Below are 19,213 nucleotides of genomic sequence, written 5' to 3' on the forward strand. Positions count from 1 at the left end.
GAGATCTTGCGTGGAGCCCCAGATCGAGGGAGATTATCAGTGGTCTTGTATGTCTTCCATTTCCTAATAATTGCTCCAAACCAAGCTGCTTACCTATTGCAGATTCAGTCTTCCCAGCCTGGTGCAGGTCTACAATTTTGTTTCTGGTGTCCTTTGACAGCTCTTTGGTCTTGGCCATAGTGGAGTTTGGAGTGTGACTGTTTGAGGTTTTGGACAGGTGTCTTTTATACTGATAACAAGTTCAAACAGGTGCCATTAATACAGGTAACGAGTGGAGGACAGAGGAGCCTCTTAAAGAAGAAGTTACAGGTCTGTGAGAGCCAGAAATCTTGCTTGTTTGTAGGTGACCAAATACTTATTTTCCACCATAATTTGCAAATAAATTCATTAAAAATTCTACAATGTGATTTTCTGGAATTTTTTCTCTCAATTGGTCTGTCATAGTTGACGTGTACCTATGATGAAAATTACAGGCCTCTCTCATCTTTTTAAGTGGGAGAACTTGCACAATTGGTGGCTGACTAAATACTTTTTTTCCCCACTGTATATATTTAGTGATTTTGCACACCACCATCTTTAGTGATAAACTAGCTAACACTAGCTAGGTAACTAGCTAGCTAAATAACCAGGTTCAACCCTGGTGTGTCATACATGCACACCTAGTAAGACATACATTTTTGCAAAGGCAATTAGCTAGTGAAGTAGATTATTCTAGAGATTGTTGAGTTGAGTTGTAACATTTACACAAATGTAACACGTTTGCATTCTCTCTGACACAGATTTACTTCCCAGTACAACGTGTCTGTGCGATGTCAAAGAGCACAAACACGTCCCTGGATGTTAAGGTTGCACTCAATTTTCTTTGTTAATTCAAACACTGAAAAAGAGTGATACTTTAAAAGGTATGCTTAATGCTCTTTTTACAAACAATAGCAAGGCTCTGCAGCGGTGAGCTGGCCACCAAAACAACATCAAATTAACCTTGTGCTTATATCCATTTCAGGTTCTTGTGCCACCTATATTACGAGACTGTGAGGCAGGCGTATCTCTCAGGTTTACCTGAGAACATAGGGGACACAATCTTGGAGAACCATGCAAATAAGTAGTTTTTGCAAAAGTAGTTTCTGTGTAACACTAGGTTTATTACTATTGTATTACTCCTGGTCCTTGGAATACAAAGTGCATATATGGTCCTATTACATGTTTCAAGTTATATAGTTGAGTCTAGAAAAGTAGAATGAAAACAGACATTGAATTCCACCCACGTGGTCTAGAGTGGCTGCTATAGCTCCCGTAGTACCATTCATCACCGATTTATGTACTTTGTTGGAACACTAATTGCCTCTGTATCAGAACTGTATTGACTGTTTTACTGAAAATAACAGTAATCATGAGCTTGGTACATGTTTTGGCAAAGATTCTGTTTCTACTCTAGTCCACATGCCAGTAGCTCTGTGCACTGACAGTATCACATGCAAAACTTATATCTTGTTTGATTATAATTACCTTTGGGTAGGTGTTTGTGGGTGATACATTGAGTGCATGTAGCCAAAGGCATGTGGAGCCCCTTTCAACCAAGTGGATGAAATTCAATTATTGTTATCACAATAGTCCAATAATACCAATAATCTCAGTTAAATTCAAAAGATATCAAAAACTGTGTGAGGGAACTACAATGAAGCTAAGTGATATATGTCAAAGGTTGGAATTCCCCTTCACTAACTCTCAATTTGGGGTTGGTGGGGTAAAATTTAGATTTTATATGAATTATATGAATATGCATGACTTGAGACTGATGCATTTGTTTACTGTGTTCTATTGGTTCTAGATGCATGGTCGAGAGTGCTTGTAGAGGATGAGAGAGACATTTGGAGAAGAGTTAATGTGAACCTGATGAGGAGGATGGCCTGCAAAACAGAAAACCAGTGTGGTTCGTCAAGCCCCCCCTACTTGCGGAGTGAGGTGCTCACTGCCCTTAATCAAGAACTACAGAGCCGCTTGGAGAGGGACCAGAGCTACTTGACGAGCTACAGCACACGGATCATGTCTGGGGAGTTTTCATCAAGGCAACCTACAGTGCATTCGGAAAGTATTCAGACCTCTTCCCTTTTTCCACATTTTGTTACGTTACAGCCTTACTCTAAAATGGATTGAATTAAATGTTTTCCTCATCAATCTACACAAAATACCCCATAATGACAAAGCGAAAACAGGTTTTTAGACATTTTTGCAAATTTCTTACAAATAAAAAAGAGAAATACCTTATTTACATAATTATTCAGACGCTTTGCTATGAGACTCGAAATTGAGCTCAGGTGCATCCTGTTTCCATTGATCATCCTTGAGATGTTTCTACAACTTGACCTGTGGTAAATTCAATTGATTGGACATGATTTGTAAAGGCACACACCTGTCTATATAAGGTCCTACAGTTGACAGTGCATGTCAGAGCAAAAACCAAGCCATGAGGTCGAAGGAATTGTCCGTAGAGCTTCGAGACAGGATTGTGTCAAGGCACAGATCTGGGGAAGGGTACCAAAACATTTCTGCAGCATTGAAGGTCCCCAAGAACACAGTGGCCTCCATCATTCTTAAGTGGAAGAAGTTTGGAACCACCAAGACTCTTCCTAGAGCTGGCCGCCTGGCCAAACTGAGCAATCGGGGGAGAAGGGCCTTGGTCAGGGAGGTGACCAAGAACCCAATGGTCACTATGACAGAGCTCCAGAGTTCCTCTGTGGAGATGGGATTACCTTCCAGAAGGATAACCATCTCTGCAGCACTCCACCAATCAGGCCTTTATGTTAGAGTGGCCAGACTGAAGCCACTCCTCAGTAAAAGGCACATGACAGCCCACTTGGAGTTTGCCAAAAGGAACCTAAAGGACTCTGACCATGAGAAACAAGATTCTCTGGTCTGATGAAACCATGATTGAACTCTTTGGCTTGAATGCCAAGCGTCACATCTGGAGGAAACCTGGCACCATCCCTATTGTGAAGCATGGTGGTGGCAGCATCATGCTATGAGGATATTCTTCAGCGGCAGGTACTGGGAGATTAGTCAGGGTCGAGGGAAAGATGACCGGAGCAAGTACAGAGAGATCCTTGATGAAAACCTGCTCCAGAGCGCTCAGGATCTCAGACTGGGGTGAAGGTTCACCTTCCAACCGGACAATGACCCTAAGCACACAGTCAAGACAACACAGGAGTGGCTTCAGGACAAGTCTCTTAATGTCCTTGAGTGGCCCAGCCAGAGCCCGGACTTGAACTCAATCTAACATCTCTGGAGAGACCTGAAAATAGCTGTAAAGCGACACTCCCCATCCAACCTGACAGAGCTTGAGAGGCTCTGCAGAGAAGAATGGGAGAAACTCCCCAAATACAGGTGTGCCAAGCTAGTAGCGTCATACCCAAGAAGACTCGAGGCTGTAATTGCTGACAAAGGTGCTTCAACAAAGTACTGAGTAAAGTGTCTGAAAACTTATGTATATGTGATATTTCATTTTTTATAAATGTGCAAAAAAATCTAAAAAAAACGTTTTTGTTTTGTCATTTGGGGGTATTGTGTGTAGATTGATTAGGGGGAAAAACAATTTAATCCATTTTAGAATAAGGCTGTAATGTAAGAAAATGTGAAAAAAGTCAAGGGGTCTGAATACTTTCCCGAAATGCAGATGCTATTACCCACTTTCTCCTGCTCTAATGCAATTAATTGTCATCCTTCAAGAAGTGTATTTGTGAGTTTTATTCAAGGAACTAAGAGTTGTTTTAGTATAGCGATGTCGTGAGGTGCTGGAAAAACCTTGATAGTGGTGCTTGAATATTTATTTCTGAAAAGGTGTAGAAACCTTGATTTGTGATATTAATAATAATACAAATAATTCAGTCATTTATTCATTAATTCATTCCTAATTCACTAAGTCATTCATTTAATAATGTTTTTATTATACCAGTGACAGCCACTAAGGCAAGCTATCAATGACTAGCATTAGCATTCAGTGGGGCGAATAAGTATGTGCAACCTTGAGCAAGTGCACAACCATTTACTGACATTTATGGGAGAGACGTGGGCGGACGTGGAAGGAGATGTATTGCAACTGACGTCAAAGGCGTGCACTGGAATTTCAAGATGTATCCTGGTAAGTGGGTGGACGTGTGTGGTAGTTTCTGGGGCTTTACTGAACCATTTCCGGACATACTGTATACACGTCCGTGCATGTCTGCGCACAAAAGTGGTCCGTTATCTGAGATTTACAGGACGTGTGCAGGGCCAAACACTGCTGGACATGTGCCCCGCAAATTTCCAGAAACTCGACCTTTTCGGACTTGTGCACTGGAGTGTTCGACCTATAAATGTGCCTTTTCATGTAGTGATGTGCCTCAGAATATCATCATTGATTCAGTCCTATTACTGATGCTAGGTTTAATTGCTTCATATGTTTAATAGTTCATTTTCACAACACATTAGAATTACAAGATGTATAACATCCCCAAGCCTTGTGTGGAAGGACGGTAATGAATGTGTTGTGATGATTGAACCTTTTAAATTCCAGAGAATATAGAGATCTTTTTATGAATAGGTGGAAAATATATTTTTTATTACGGTCTTTGGGGGAAAAGTGACACAATTTCTAGAAAAGTAACTAATTTTCCTAGAGAGCTTAGTTAGCATTACAACCAGCAGAAGATATTCATATTTCATGAATAGTCTGTTGCCATAGGCAAGACTAGTGAAATGCTAGGTAGCACACAGTGGTGTAAAGTACTTAAGTAAAAATACTTTAAAGTACTACTTAAGTCGTTTTTTTGGGGTATCTGGACTTTACTTTACTATTTATATTTTTGCCAACTTTTACTTCACTACATTCCTAAAGAAAATAATGTACTTTTTACTCCATACATTTTCCCTGACACCCAAAAGTACTCGTTACATTTTGACAGGAAAATGGTCAAATTCACACACTTATCAAGAGAACACCCCTGGTCATCCCTACAGCCTCTGATCTGGCGGACTCACTAAACACAAATGCTTAGTTTGTAAATTATGTCTGAATGTTGGAGTGTGCACCTGGCTATCCGTCAATTTTTTTTTTTTTTAATGGTGCCGTCTGGTTTGCTTAATATATGGAATTTGAAATGATTTATACTTTTACTTTTGATACTTAAGTACATTTTAGCAATTCCATTTACGTTTGATACTTAAGTATATTTAAAACCAAATACTTTTAGACTTTTACTCAAGTAGTATTTTACTGGGTGACTTTCACTTTTACTTGAGTCATTTTCTATTCAGGTATCTTTACTTTTACTCAAGTATGACAATTGAGTACATTTCCACCACTGGTAGCACAGTATTTTAGTGACTGCATTTTTATATCACCTCTCCTGATTCTCCTGCCTGCCTGCTGGAGGCTGTGGGTGAGGAGATGAGAGCAAACACTGCCATGGTTACTTGAGTGGAAACCAAGTCACCTGGGACAGTCACTGCTGCTCTCTTCTCAAAGCCACCATCTCTTCCCCTCTAGCATCACAAACATGTTGTTTGCTTGCATTGACAGTGCCATGGCAGGTCATAACATACACTATATATAGAAAAGTATGTGGACACCCCTTCAAATGAGTAGATTCGGCTATTTCAGCCACACGTGTTGCTGACAGGTGTATAAAATTGAGCACACAGCCATGCAATCTCCTTAGACAAACATTGGCAGTAAAATGGCCTTACTGAGGAGTTCAGTAACTTTCAACATGGCACCGTCGTAGGATGCCACCTTTCCAACAAGTCAGTTCGTCAAATTTCTGCCCTACTAGAGCTGCCCCGGTCAACTGTAAGTGCTGTTATTGTGAAGCGGAATTGTCTAGGAGCAACAACGGCTCAGCCGCAAAGTCGATAGGCCTCACAAGCTCACAGAATGGACTGCCGAGTGCTGAAGTGTGTAGCGCGTAAACATAGTCTGTCCTCGGTTGCAACACTCACTGTCAAGTTCCAAGCTGCCTCTGGAAGCTACGTCAGCACATGAACTGTTCGTCAGGAGCTTCATAAAATGGGTTTCCGTGGCCGAGCAGCCGCACACAAGCCTAAGATCACCATGCGCAATGCCAAGCGTCGGCTGGAGTGGTGTAAAGCTCGCCACCACTGGACTCTGGAGCAGTGGAAACACATTATCTGGAGTGATGAATCACGCTTCACCATCTGGCAGTCCGATGTACGAATTTGGGGTTGGCGGATGCCAGGAGAACGCTTCCTGCCCGAATGCATAGTGCCAACTGTAAAGTTTGGTGGAGGAGGAATAATGGTCTGGGGCTGTTTTTCATGGTTCGGGCTAGGCCCCTTACTTCCAGTGGAGGGAAATCTTAACGCTACAGCATACTAGATTATTCTGTGCTTCCAACTTTGTGGCAACAGTTTGGGGAAGGCCTTTTGCTGTTTCAGCATGACAATGCCAACGTGCACAAAGCGAGGTCCATACAGAAATGGTTTGTCGAGATCAGTGTGGAAGAACTTGACTGGCCTGCACAGGTCCCTGACGTCAAACCCATCGAACACCTTTGGGATGAATTGGAACGCCAACTTTGAGCCAGGCCTAATCGCCCAACATCAGTGCCCGACCTCACTAATGCTCTTGTGGCTGAATGGAAGCAAGTCCCTGCAGCAATGTTCCAACATCTAGTGGAAAGCCTTCCCAGAAGAGTGGAGGCTGTTATAGCAGCAAAGGGGGGACCAACTCCATATTAATGCCCATGATTTTGGAATGAGATGTTCGACAAGCAGGTGTCCACATACTTTTGGTGATGTAGTGTATGTTTAAAGCCTTATGGTTTTCCTGGCCACACATTGAAGGCTCTTATTATAACTGCTTGGGATGATAAGCACACACTCAACAGTTAGGAATGAACAGTAATTTTAAATACAGGAAACATACAGGAACATAGGAATATACAAAGGGATCAATTTGATTGCAGAAATGTCACTTCAACCAAATGTGAATGAATACACCCTCTCCATGTGGCTGAATTCACTCTCCATCTAGATATTGCCATGCAGTATGTTACACTGGGGACTGTGGGAGCAAGGGAGGAGGATATCAGGGGGTGTGGATGATGAGGGAAAAGAAACACAGAACAGTTACCAAAAGCTCAGCTCTGAAGATGGTAGTGCAGCATGGTCCTTGAATACGTGTCGTATTTCATTTGTTCAAGATGAGTTGGATGTTCTCTCTCAGTCTGGCCGTGGCTCTTCTGGAACTCTGTAGGGGACACAACACTTTGTTTAAAGGTAGGACAATAAGTTATGACACAATCAATAATATGATAATGTGTATGCATTACTGTTTATTACCGTGTTCCATGATATCTTTGTTAATATGTTTTCTTTGTACTGGTTGAGACAGGTGGCCTATATCTGCTAATCAGTTTTGATTCCGTTTTTAAAACCAGGTGCCTTATGCAAATGTTAAAATGTCTTATACTGTAAGTGTGTTGATATTGTGGGCACTCCTTGGTCCTATATGAATGCTGGCTGTTGTGGAAATTAAAACCTTTAGTTATGTGTTCGTGTTCATATTTCCTGTTATTTATGCTACATTGATCTGCAAATACTTATTTTCCAATATTATGTATTCGTAACTGTTGTTTGGAATTCCCTGCCCATTTGTCTTACATTCTGCAAACATAAAAAACAGCATTGTCTCCATTAGATATATAACGTAACTATTTCTTTATTTCAGGATATGTCCTGTCTATGTCCAGCTACCACCTGTGTACTGGACATGAGAGCAGGGTGGTGAGTAAAGTGTGGTTCTATAAGACCTCCTACAAGGACAGGAGGTCCTGTGGCAGCTGGCTACCCTGGAAGACGTGTGCGGTCACTCTTTACAAAACGGCCTATCGAACAGAGTACATGAATGTCACCGAGGAGGTTATGAGGTGCTGTGAGGGCTATGAACAAGTGGGCAGCTACTGTGCTTTACGTGAGTATTCTAGCTTATATTTTAGGACTTGTTCATCATGAAAACAAAGTATATTTAGGAGCACACAGAAGTATCTATGTGTAAAGAACATATTTAACAGTTTTCTCATTTTCACAATTTACATCAGCACCCAAGCCCCTACAACAATCAGGACCTGTAGTCACGGAGACCCCTTTTTATGAAGTATCTAACAAAGATCACTAGATGGGGCTGTCAACCAAGAATACAGTTTGTAGTTTCCTATTTACTTTGTAAACATTTAATATGATGCTCTCTCTCTATTTCTCTCTCTCTCATTGATTAAGCTATGAACAGAAGTGGAGAGTTCACTGCCAAACCAGGCTCCTGCCCTGAGGGTGTAGTGGAGGCCCCCAGGAATACAGGGTGTGAATGGGACTCAGACTGCCCAGGGTGGCAAAAGTGCTGCCAGAGAGAGGGCCTATCTTTTTGCACTGACCCTCAACATACAGGTGAGTACAGACCCCAGATAAACTTTATTGTTAAAGTGATTCAAGATATATGTTTAAGTTGCATAATAACTACCATTGTGTAAACATCACGACACAGAAAATCATATTGCAAACCGTTATACATTATTATTTCACTCAGGCAATAGAGGCTGTTGCTTCAACGTCACTGTGACCGTGAAGACAGATTACCAGCAGCTGATATCCATGGACGGGGGAATCCTGAACCACACAAGGCTGTTGCACTCTGTGGTAGGCTACTGTATCTCTCCCTACGTTCTTCTCAATGATGGTCCGTTATATACAGTGCCTTGCAAAAGTATTCATCCTCCTTGGCATTTTTCCTATTTTGTTGCATTACAATCTGTAATTTCAATGGATCTTTATTTGGATTTCATGTAATGGACATACACAAAATAGTCCAAATTGGTGAAGTGAAATGAAAAACATAACTTGTTTCAAAAAATTCAAAAAAATAAATAACGGAAAAGTGGTGCGTGCATATGTATTCACCCCCTTTGCTATGAAGCCCCTAAATAAGATCTGGTGCAACCAATTACCTTCAGAAGTCACATAATTAGTTAAATAAAGTCCACCTGTGTGCAATCTAAGTGTCACATGATCTCAGTATATATCCACCTGTTCTGAAAGGCACCAGAGTCTGCAACATCACTAAGCAAGGGGCACCACCAAGCAAGACCAAGGAGCTCTCCAAACAGGTCAGGGACAAAGTTGTGGAGAAGTACAGATCAGGGTTGGGTTATAAAAAAATATCAGAAACTTTGAACATCCCACGGAGCACCATTAAATCCATTATAAAAAAATTGAAAGAATATGGCACCACAACAAACCTGCCAAGAGAGGTCCGCCCACCAAAACTCACGGACCAGGCAAGGAGGGCATTAATCAGAGCGGCAACAAAGAGACAAAAGATAACCCTGAAGGAGCTGCAAAGCTCCACAGCGGAAATTGGAGTATCTGTCCATAGGACCACTTTAAGCCGTACACTCCACAGAGCTGGGCTTTACAGAAGAGTGGCCAGAAAAAAAGCAAACACGTTTGGTGTTCGCCAAAAGGCATGTGGGAGACTCCCCAAACAAATGGAAGAAGGTACTCTGGTCAGATGAGACGAAAATTGATCTTTTTGGCCATCAAGGAAAACGCTATGTCTGGCGCAAACCCAACACCTCTCATCACCCCGAGAACACCACCCCCACAGTGAAGCATGGTGGTGGCAGCATCATGCTGTGGGGATGTTTTTCATCGGCAGGGACTGGGAAACTGATCAGAATTGAAGGAATGATGGATGGCGCTAAATACAGGGAAATTCTTGAGGGAAACCTGTTTCAGTCTTCCAGAGATTTGAGACTGGGACGGAGGTTCAACTTCCAGCAGGACAATGACCCTAAGCATACTGCTAAAGCAACACTCGAGTGGTTTAAGGGGAAACATTTAATGTCTTGGAATGGCCTAGTCAAAGCCCAGACCTAAATCCAATTGAGAATCTGTGGTATGACTTAAAGATTGCTGTACACCAGCGGAACCCATCCAACTTGAAGGAGCTGGAGCAGTTTTGCTTTGAAGAATGGGCAAAAATCCCAGTGGCTACACGTGCCAAGCTTATAAAGACATACCCCAAGAGACTTGCAGCTGCGATTGCTGCAAAAGGTGTCTCTACAAAGTATTGACTTTGGGGGGGTGAATAGTTATGCACACTCAAGTTTTCCGTTTTCCGTTTATTTTGCATCTTCAAAGTGTTGTGTAAATCAAATAATACAAACCTCCAAAAAATCCATTTTAATTCCAGGTTATAAGGCAACAAAATAGGTCAAATGTCAAGGGGGGTGAATACTTTCGCAAGCCACTGTATATTTCTCACTGTGTGTACCTAGTACAGGCCTTGCCCATTCTGTATTGGCTTACAGGTGACTGGAGCCCTGGACTCCTCTGACGTCTCTGTATACTACATCAGCTCCTGGCCTATAGGGCCATTCAGAACCGCTTCATCTATGCTGATTGGTTCCCTTGAAACTCTGTCCTTGTCCAACACTACCGCAAAGCTGCAACTTCTTCTCAAACACATTGAAGAAGTCACCTCGGTGTCTGTTGAAGGTAAGAGGATACTGTACTTCACTGTGGGGTGTAAATACACAGGCTTTTGTGGGGGTGTAACACCCAGGGCCAAATACATCTCTAGATACTGTAAGTGAGCGCCATATACACTACCAGTCAAAAGTTTGGACACATACTCATTCAAGGGTTTTTCTTTATTTTTACTATTTTTGACATTGTAGAATAATAGTGAAGACATCAAAACTATGAAACAACACATATGGAATCATGTAGTAACCAAAGAAGTGTGAAACAAATCAAAATATATACAGAAGGTAGCCCTATTCGGTAAAAAACCAAGTCCATATCATGGCAAGAACAGCTCAAATAAGCAAAGAGAAATGACAGTCCCATCATTACTTTAAGATATGAAGGTCAGTCAAAATTTCAAGAACTTTGAAAGTTTCTTCAAGTGCAGTCGCAAAAACCATCAAACGCTATGATGAAACTGGCTCTCATGAGGACCACCACAGGAATGGAAGACCCAGAGTTACCTCTGCTGCAGAGGATAAGTTCATTAGAGGTACCAGCCTCAGAAATTGCAGCCCAAATAAATTATTCACAGAGTTCAAGTCACAAACACATCAACATCAACTGTTCAGAGGGGACTGTGTGAATCAGGCCTTCATGGTCGAATTGCTGCAAAGAAACCACTACTAAAGGGCACCAATAAGAAGAAGAGACCTGCTTGGGCCAAGAAACATGAGCAATGAACATTAGACTGGTGGAAATTTGTCCTTTGATCTGGGGTCCAAATTTGAGATTTTTGGTACTAACTGCTGTGTCTTTGTGAGACGCAGTGTGGGTGAACGGATGATCTCAGCATGTGTAGTTGCCGCTGTAAAGCATGGAGGAGGAGGTGTTATGGTGTGGGGGTGCTTTGCTGGTGACACTGTCTGTAATTTAACCAGCATGGCTACCACAGCATTCTGCAGCGATACACCATCCCATCTGGTTTGGGCTTAGTGGGACTATCATGGAATTTCCAACAGGACAATGACCCAACACACCTATAGGCTGTGTAAGGGCTATTTTACCAAGAAGGAGAGTGATGGAGTGCTGCATCAGATGACCTGGCCTCCACAATCCCCTGACATCCATTCAACTGAGATGGTTTGGGATGAGTCGGACAGCAGAGTGAAGGAAAAGCAGCCAACAAGTGCTCAGCATATGTGGGAACTCCTTCAAGACTGTTGGAAAAGCATTCCAGGTGAAGCTGGTTGAGAGAATGCAAAGCGTGTGCAAAGCTGTCATCAAGGCAAAGGGTGGCTAGTTGAAGAATCTCAAATATAAAATATATTTTGATTTGTTTAACACTTTTTTGGTTACTACATGATTCCATATGTGTTATTTCATAGTTTTGATGTCTTCACTATTATTCTACAATGTGGTAAATAAAGAAAAACCCTTGAATGAGTAGGTGTGTCCAAACTTTTGACTGGTACTGTACATTATCTCTGGTAACATCTATCTGTCAACTTTGTTGGGTTTTATGGTGGCTATGATGTTGCTGAGAACACTGTGCTGACTCAGTAACACCACGTTGTCCCACTCTGCTTCCATTTCCTCTTCACACTCATCTGTCACGTTTCCTCTGGATTTTTTTTTTTTTAGTAATTGACACACTCACAAAAACACACACCACACCAGTGCAAACACACAATCATACACTCACAATAATACACACAGATGTGCTCACAAGCATGCATACTCACACACATGAACACACACATGCATGCATGCAATCATGCACACACACACACACACACACACACACACACACACACACACACACACACACACACACACATTCATTCAAGGGCATATATTATATATCCTGTAGGTATATATAGTGTCTACATATAAAACACATTATGTTGCTGTCCTTTCAGATATAGATGAGTGTACCCATGCCACTCTCAGCAGCTGCTCACGTCAGGCAGACTGTGCCAACACAGAGGGCTCCTACAGCTGCACCTGCCATCCTGGATTCACTGATCTGAACTCCAACAACACAGGGGAACACTGCCAAGGTAAGAACAGGGAGGGGTGTACACTAACTCTGGGTTATATTAAATTAATGTCAAAATTAAAATGTTTGTAACTCACACTCTCAACCTATTTGTTCTCCTTACAGCTGCTGACCTTGTGACCTCAGCCATGCCCAGTAATGCCACTCATATGTTCTGGTGGGCCAATGCAACAGAGCTGCCACCCAACAGCAGCTATCAGTCCTGGGTCTCCAGCTTTACTGATAACCCAACAGCTGTAGCTACAACCACAGACAGGGGCATGATGCTGAGCTCCACCCAAATACCTGCTACCACACATGACCTAGCTACAGCCAGTTCCAACAGGTCTGAGACCAGTACAGGTCTCACATCCTGGAGTAGTCCCATTTCATTGCAGCATACCACTAACACCAACACTCTTACCCTGCCCCTCTCCACCTCTATGCCCCAAACCAGCGTGGGACCTACTGTGGAGGACATGTACCTAAGTGTGTCCTCACTATCACCATCCACATGCCGTATGTAAATTAATAACTCTCTGCTTATACAGTGTATAACAGTGCCAATTTTAAGCATGTGGACTTATTTTTTCTTCAATATCAGTTTCCCCCAATGACTCCCCTGCTGTTTCTAGGAGCCCTGAGGCTGTTTGGATAATATTTTCCTAAGTGCTCCACTTTAATCTAATTGTTTTAAGAAATGGAACACTTAACAAAATCACTAATTTCAAAACAGCTCAGATGCTGTGATATTTCATAGAAGGTGAGATTGACTACTGATTCCCTTCTCCCTTCTCCCCTCTCCCCCAGACCCAACCCCCACCACCAACTTGCAGGCCTCCAACATTAATGGCTTCTCTTTCTGCCTGTCCTGGACTGGCCAATCCCAGAGCGGGCTCAGCTTCCTGGTGGTGTTGAGGGAGGGGTCAGAGGTCAAGGGACGCTGGGAGACAGAGCTGTCAGTCTTGGAGGTGACAGGGCTGCAGCCTGGGGTTCTCTACAACGTCACTGTCACTCCCTGTGCCTGTGGGAGCCAGGGGGCCAGCCTGCTGCTGCTGGTTAAGACTGGTTAGTACCATGTGCAGGATTTTCGATAGATCAACTTTCTGCAATGTGTGCATACTTTAATTGTTATGAGGGTTGTGTTCTCCTAACTGATGCAGTGTACTTTATTCATTACACACTGACACAGCTATATGACTTGGTTGTACTTACCACAACACTTTCATGTTATGCTGACTCCTATAGCAGATATTAAAGTTTTCTACAGTGGTGGAAAAAGTACCTAATTGTCATACTTGAGTAAAAGTAAAGATACCTTAATAGAAAATGACTCAAGTAAATGTGAAAGTCCCCCAGTAAAATACTACTTGAGTAAGAGTCTAAAAGTATTTGGTTTTAAATATACTTAAGTTTCAAAAGTACATGTAATTGCTAAAATATACTTAAGTATCAAAAGTAAAAGTATAAATTATTTCAAATTCCTTATAATAAGCAAGACGGCAGCATATTTTATTTTTATTTTTTTACGGATAGCCAGGGGCACACTCCAACACTCAGACATCCTTTACAAATGAAGCATTTGTGTTTAGTGAGTCCGCCATGTTCTCTTGATAAGTGTGTGAATTGGACCATTTTCCTGTCCTGCTAAGCATTCAAAATGTAACGAGTACTTTTGGGTGTCAGTAAGAAGTACTATTATTTTATTATTTTCTTTAGGAATGTAGTGAAGTAAAAGTAAAAGTAAAAATGGTAATAGTAAAGTAAAGGACAGATACCCCCAAAAACTACTTATGTAGTACTTTAAAGTATTTTTACTTAAGTACTTTACACCACTGCTTTTCTAATTACTGCATTGCATTGACTGGATGAGTGTATCCCATTCACAGCTGCACAGACACTTCGAGCAACAGTTCGCCTGACCAACGTGCAGTTCACTGATGCCCTGCTGTACCCCACTAGCCAGGAGTATCAGAATCTCAGTCGTGGTATTGTGGAAGAGGTACAAGGCTAAATTATAAATGTTTTTTGAATGTTTGAATGTTGTCATTGTCCTCACTTATAGTGAAAACATGGAATAAATTAATGATGTAAAAGAAAAGCCTAATAAAGACACCTACACATGTTTTGTAGTTCCTACATGTTGTAGTTATAGTTCATACATGTTGTAATGTTGTAGTTTCTATCAAACAACACTGTCCCACAGATCCTCCAGTCTCTCCCTCCTGATATCCTGGCCCTGGTGAACTCAGGAGATGTGAGGGTTCAGATCACAGGCCTGACCCCTGGTAGTGTAGTAGTGAACTTCACCATCATCTTCACACCCAGTCAGTCCCAGGACATCTTGAAGGTGTCCTCTGCTCTGGTACAGGCCCTACAGAACAGCTCCAGATACACTGTTGACAGCAACAACACCAGTATAGATGGTAATGCTGTCTTAACCTTTTACAGTTGTAAGAATACTTTGATTTTGATAAAAGGAATGTGCACAAGATAATGTGCCAGGTCTCCAATTGGCCTTCTTGAAAACTATTATTTGTATCAATGGGACTTCCTGATTAAATATACTGTAGGTTAAATATGAAAGAAGATAACTCTCTGTGAGCATTAGATAGAGGGCACATTTTGTGATACCAATCTGCACAAACTGTTAACCTGATTTTCAATGCCAGATTTATTTTCGTTTTTGTCTCGAACAGATGTTGATGAGTGCAGTACAGGGGACATGGACTGCTCCCCATGGGCCCAGTGCAGTAACAACTGGGGCTCCTACAGCTGTCTCTGTCTGGACGGATTCACTGACTCCAACCCCTCCAGGCCGGGACGGGCCTGTTCAGGTAGACAATAGAGAATCCTTTCTTTCACTTTAGTTTGATAGTCTTAATTCATATGTATTTGGAGATACTAGAGTACTTCAGGCTTCATTGCCTAATCAGTTCACTACAGTTCAACCTGTAATTTTCATGTTTTTGCATTGCAGCACATTTGACCACAACCACACCTACAATGCCCATCACAACACCTGTCCAGACGACCACAGCTCCAGCTCCAGCTACAACCACAACCACAACCAACTCTCTGGTTACAACCGACAATACAGTTTCAACCACTACAACCTACAATACAACCTCAATCACATCCAACAATAAAACTACAACTACAATCAACACACCAGTTACAACCAACAATGCCGTTAGAATCAACAACACTGTTTCAACCGCTACTCCAATCCCACTGACAACCATGACCCCAGTTCCAACCACAACCACCACTGATGTTCCTACAACAATGACCACCAATGTGACCAGCGGTCTCATCACAACGAGTCTGCAGCCTATGACTCCTACATCTCCGGCTATTCTGGTTTCTGATACGAGGGGCATCTCTGTGGAGTGCAGGGCCAGCTATATCACAGTGACAGTTGTAAGGGACTTCCTGGGGGCGAGGCACATTGGGGACTCTTCCCTCTACCTGGGGAGACAGGAGTGTGGCATGAACGGAGGGAACAGCAGCCATGTCCAGCTGACAGTGGCTTGGGACCAGTGTAACACACAGCTCTTATATGTGAGTCAGTAAACTTGTGAGTCAGTGGCTAGAGGATGCTACCTACTGCCCCCTTGTGTCACAATAAGCATAGTCTCTGGTGTGTTTTGGGTAAATAAAAGGTTATTCTATAATGTACAGTTCATAACAGACCTGGATTTTACAGGTTAAAATGTCCTTATTTAGTAAAAACATGTAACAACAAAAAAATATACTAAAAAACATGCAGCCTGTGAACATTGTTTCTTGTAGGTTCAGGTGTTGGATGACCAAACTAGATTGAACTGTCCTCATGGTCTGTTAGAAAGTAAAATAACTTTCCCATACCCCTGTTAACTTTTGTATTTCAGAATAGCACTCATTTCACTGCTCAGACGACTCTGTTCAATTCCATGGGTCCCCAGAGCCTGCCCGACAGCGAAACGAGGGTGCCTACAGTACGGCTGGAGGTCCCCATCATGTGTACCTTTGGGAAAAGCATCCTCATCTCTGCGGGTTATGACCCCACAGGGTATGCTCTGCCAGGCACCATGGTTACCTTATCTACCGTCACTATGGTCACATCCCCCTCCACACTTTTACTCCCACAAATCACTGCTCAGCTAGACTGAAACTGAATACACATAACTTTACTCAATAAAGGCTTGACATTTCTCTCTAATTGACAAACAGTATATTTTAATGCAGTATCTATGAACTAGACATATTCAGCATGTTGTTACAAAATATCTTATTCAGGCATATTTTGTTGACAGGTATGACATGATCAAAGATGTCGTCATGGGCTCAGGGACTTTCCATGTGACGGTTCAGCTCCTGAATGGAATGTCCCTTCTCCCTCAGAACTACAGCCTGTCTCCCGAGGAGGACGTTGTGGTCGAGGTCAGCGTCAACTCCACAGTTGACCAGATCAAAGTGGTCATCAACAAGTGCTGGGCCACCCAGAGCAGCAACCCCTTGGAACCAACAATTTACTTGTTCCTAGAAAACAGGTATGTTCTACAATTTATTTTGATGTTGCCCTGTCATAGTTAGCTTAAATGCTAGGTTTTCATTCAGTGGCATGGAATATAATATAATATAATTTAAATGTATTGTCCATTTTCCTGAAGGTTCAGATGTGATTAGGTACTTTCTAAGCTTTTTGCCAGTAATCTGTCTCTCTCTGTCTCTCTTTTCTCATCAGCTGTCCCCTCCCAAACACATACACCACAGTCTTGGAGAACGGCAACTCCAGCAATTCTCGCCTGTCCCTTCGCATCTTCTCCTACGTCAACCTCAATGTCATCTACTTGCACTGCCAGATTCATATCTGTATCAAGAGTGGCTCGACCACCTGCCAGCCTGTGAGTATTTGTCCATCTTTATTCATACTGTACTACTCAAGTAAACAGTATGTACTTTGATGTCTAGATTTACTGTTCAACCAGAGGTTAAATTGGGAATTCGGAGGTGGGGAAGTCCTGGCGGGTTGAATATAAGGCTAGGGTTATGACAAATTTGTTATAATTAGGTTTAGGGTTACTACTGTGAGTACAATGTATTACTATTCTAGGGTTAGGGGTTTGGGTTAGGATGAATACTTTATCCTACTTTTTATCCTACTATTTTTTGGACCCGTAAGGTGCTGGAGCTCGGCTCTGCCTTGCTCTCCCTTTACCTCAAGGTGCTGGAGCTTGGCTCTGCCTGGCTCCCCCTTTAACTCAAGGTGCTGGAGCTTGGCTCTGCCTGGCTCTCCCTTTAACCCAAGGTGCTGTAGCTTGGCTCTGCCTTGCTCTCCCTTTAACCCAAGGTGCTGGAGCTCGGCTCTGCCTTGCTCTCCCTTTAACCCAAGGTGCTGGAGCTTGGCTCTGCCTGGCTCTCCCTTTAACCCAAGGTGCTGGAGCTTGGCTCTGCCTGGCTCTCCCTTTAACTCAAGGTGCTGGAGCTTGGCTCTGCCTGGCTCTCCCTTTAACCCAAGGTGCTGGAGCTTGGCTCTGCCTGGCTCTCCCTTTAACCCAAGGTGCTGGAGCTTGGCTCTGCCTGGCTCTCCCTTTAACCCAAGGTGCAGGGGCTCTGGGTATTTCCGGTTTAATTTAGCCACTGTGTTCAACCATTTTGATATGACTACCATAGAGGCTTTTGAAAACTTCTCTACTAGGAGAAGAAGTTTAACTAGTTCAATGCTGTTCTCTTTCCATAATATTTTATTTTGTTAGGATTGTATTGAGCGGACAGAAAGATTGTCCAATCTAATCGGAACGGCAAAAGCATCCTGTGGACCATTCTTTCGATCACACGAAGGTAAATGCTCTTCAAAGTGTTACTGCATCAAAATAAGCTATACTGTGACAACATGATGACTAGGCTACTGATAATATCCAAAATATCCAGAATGTCCTACTTATATATATATAGCCCATGATATACAGTATATGATGATGATCAGCTGTACATATTGGGGAGTTAATGTATTCTGACATGTTTTCTGTCAGTGTCCGTCAAAGAGAGCTCTGTTACTCTTCGTCCAGTGGACTACAGCTTACTGGGAATAGGACTGTTCCTCCTTTTCATCGGGAGTCTCTCTTCCTTGTTCTTCTACCACAGGAAGCGAATTGGAACCTACAGCTTCAGTCTCAAACCCAAGCAAGAGAACTTTACCTATCATGTTTTTGATGCTTAGCAGTGGAACGCTTTTAGGCTAGTCTTAGGGAACTCAAAGAGATATTAAAGTTGGGATTTAAGTTTTTCAAGCTGCAATGCCTGTTGCCTAGTAGTCAGTGTAATGAAAAGGTCAATAGAGATAGTTTAATTGAAATGAAGGCATATTATTAGAAAAGTGTATCAAAGTCCACAACTCATTATTCATTCGAATAACATCAAGGTCTCTTCAATTATTTCAACATTGATACATTTAAATACGTACATACTGTATACAAGGCACCATTTGCCAGTTTTGTAACAGTCTAGTTAAGATCAGATTTGCATAGGGAATTGTATTTATAAAATATCATTATACAGTACTAGTCAAAGGTTTGGACACACCTACTCATTCCAGGGTTTTTCTTTATTTTTACTATTTTCTACGTTGTAGAATAATAGTGAAGACATCAAAACTATGAAATAACAGACATG

General features: G+C 42.2%; 1 protein-coding gene across 1 annotated transcript; it reads left to right on the forward strand.

The window, feature by feature from the left end:
* Positions 1-4,125: 4,125 nt before the first annotated feature.
* On the forward strand, positions 4,126-18,761 carry umodl1 (uromodulin-like 1; the record flags this gene model as incomplete). The annotated part of the gene is made up of 16 exons (XM_084178894.1): positions 4,126-4,135; positions 7,724-7,966; positions 8,272-8,436; positions 8,576-8,685; positions 10,359-10,545; positions 12,438-12,578; positions 12,683-12,913; positions 13,367-13,624; positions 14,446-14,558; positions 14,763-14,982; positions 15,256-15,393; positions 15,810-16,120; positions 16,450-16,610; positions 16,855-17,091; positions 17,286-17,449; positions 18,574-18,761. The coding sequence occupies 16 exons, from the start codon at positions 4,126-4,128 to the stop codon at positions 18,759-18,761; spliced, it is 2,877 nt and encodes a 958-aa protein (XP_084035020.1).
* Positions 18,762-19,213: the final 452 nt, after the last annotated feature.

This window comes from Coregonus lavaretus (assembly GCF_964263955.1).
Source record: "Coregonus lavaretus genome assembly, chromosome: 15".
NCBI classification, from domain to species: domain Eukaryota; kingdom Metazoa; phylum Chordata; class Actinopteri; order Salmoniformes; family Salmonidae; genus Coregonus; species Coregonus lavaretus.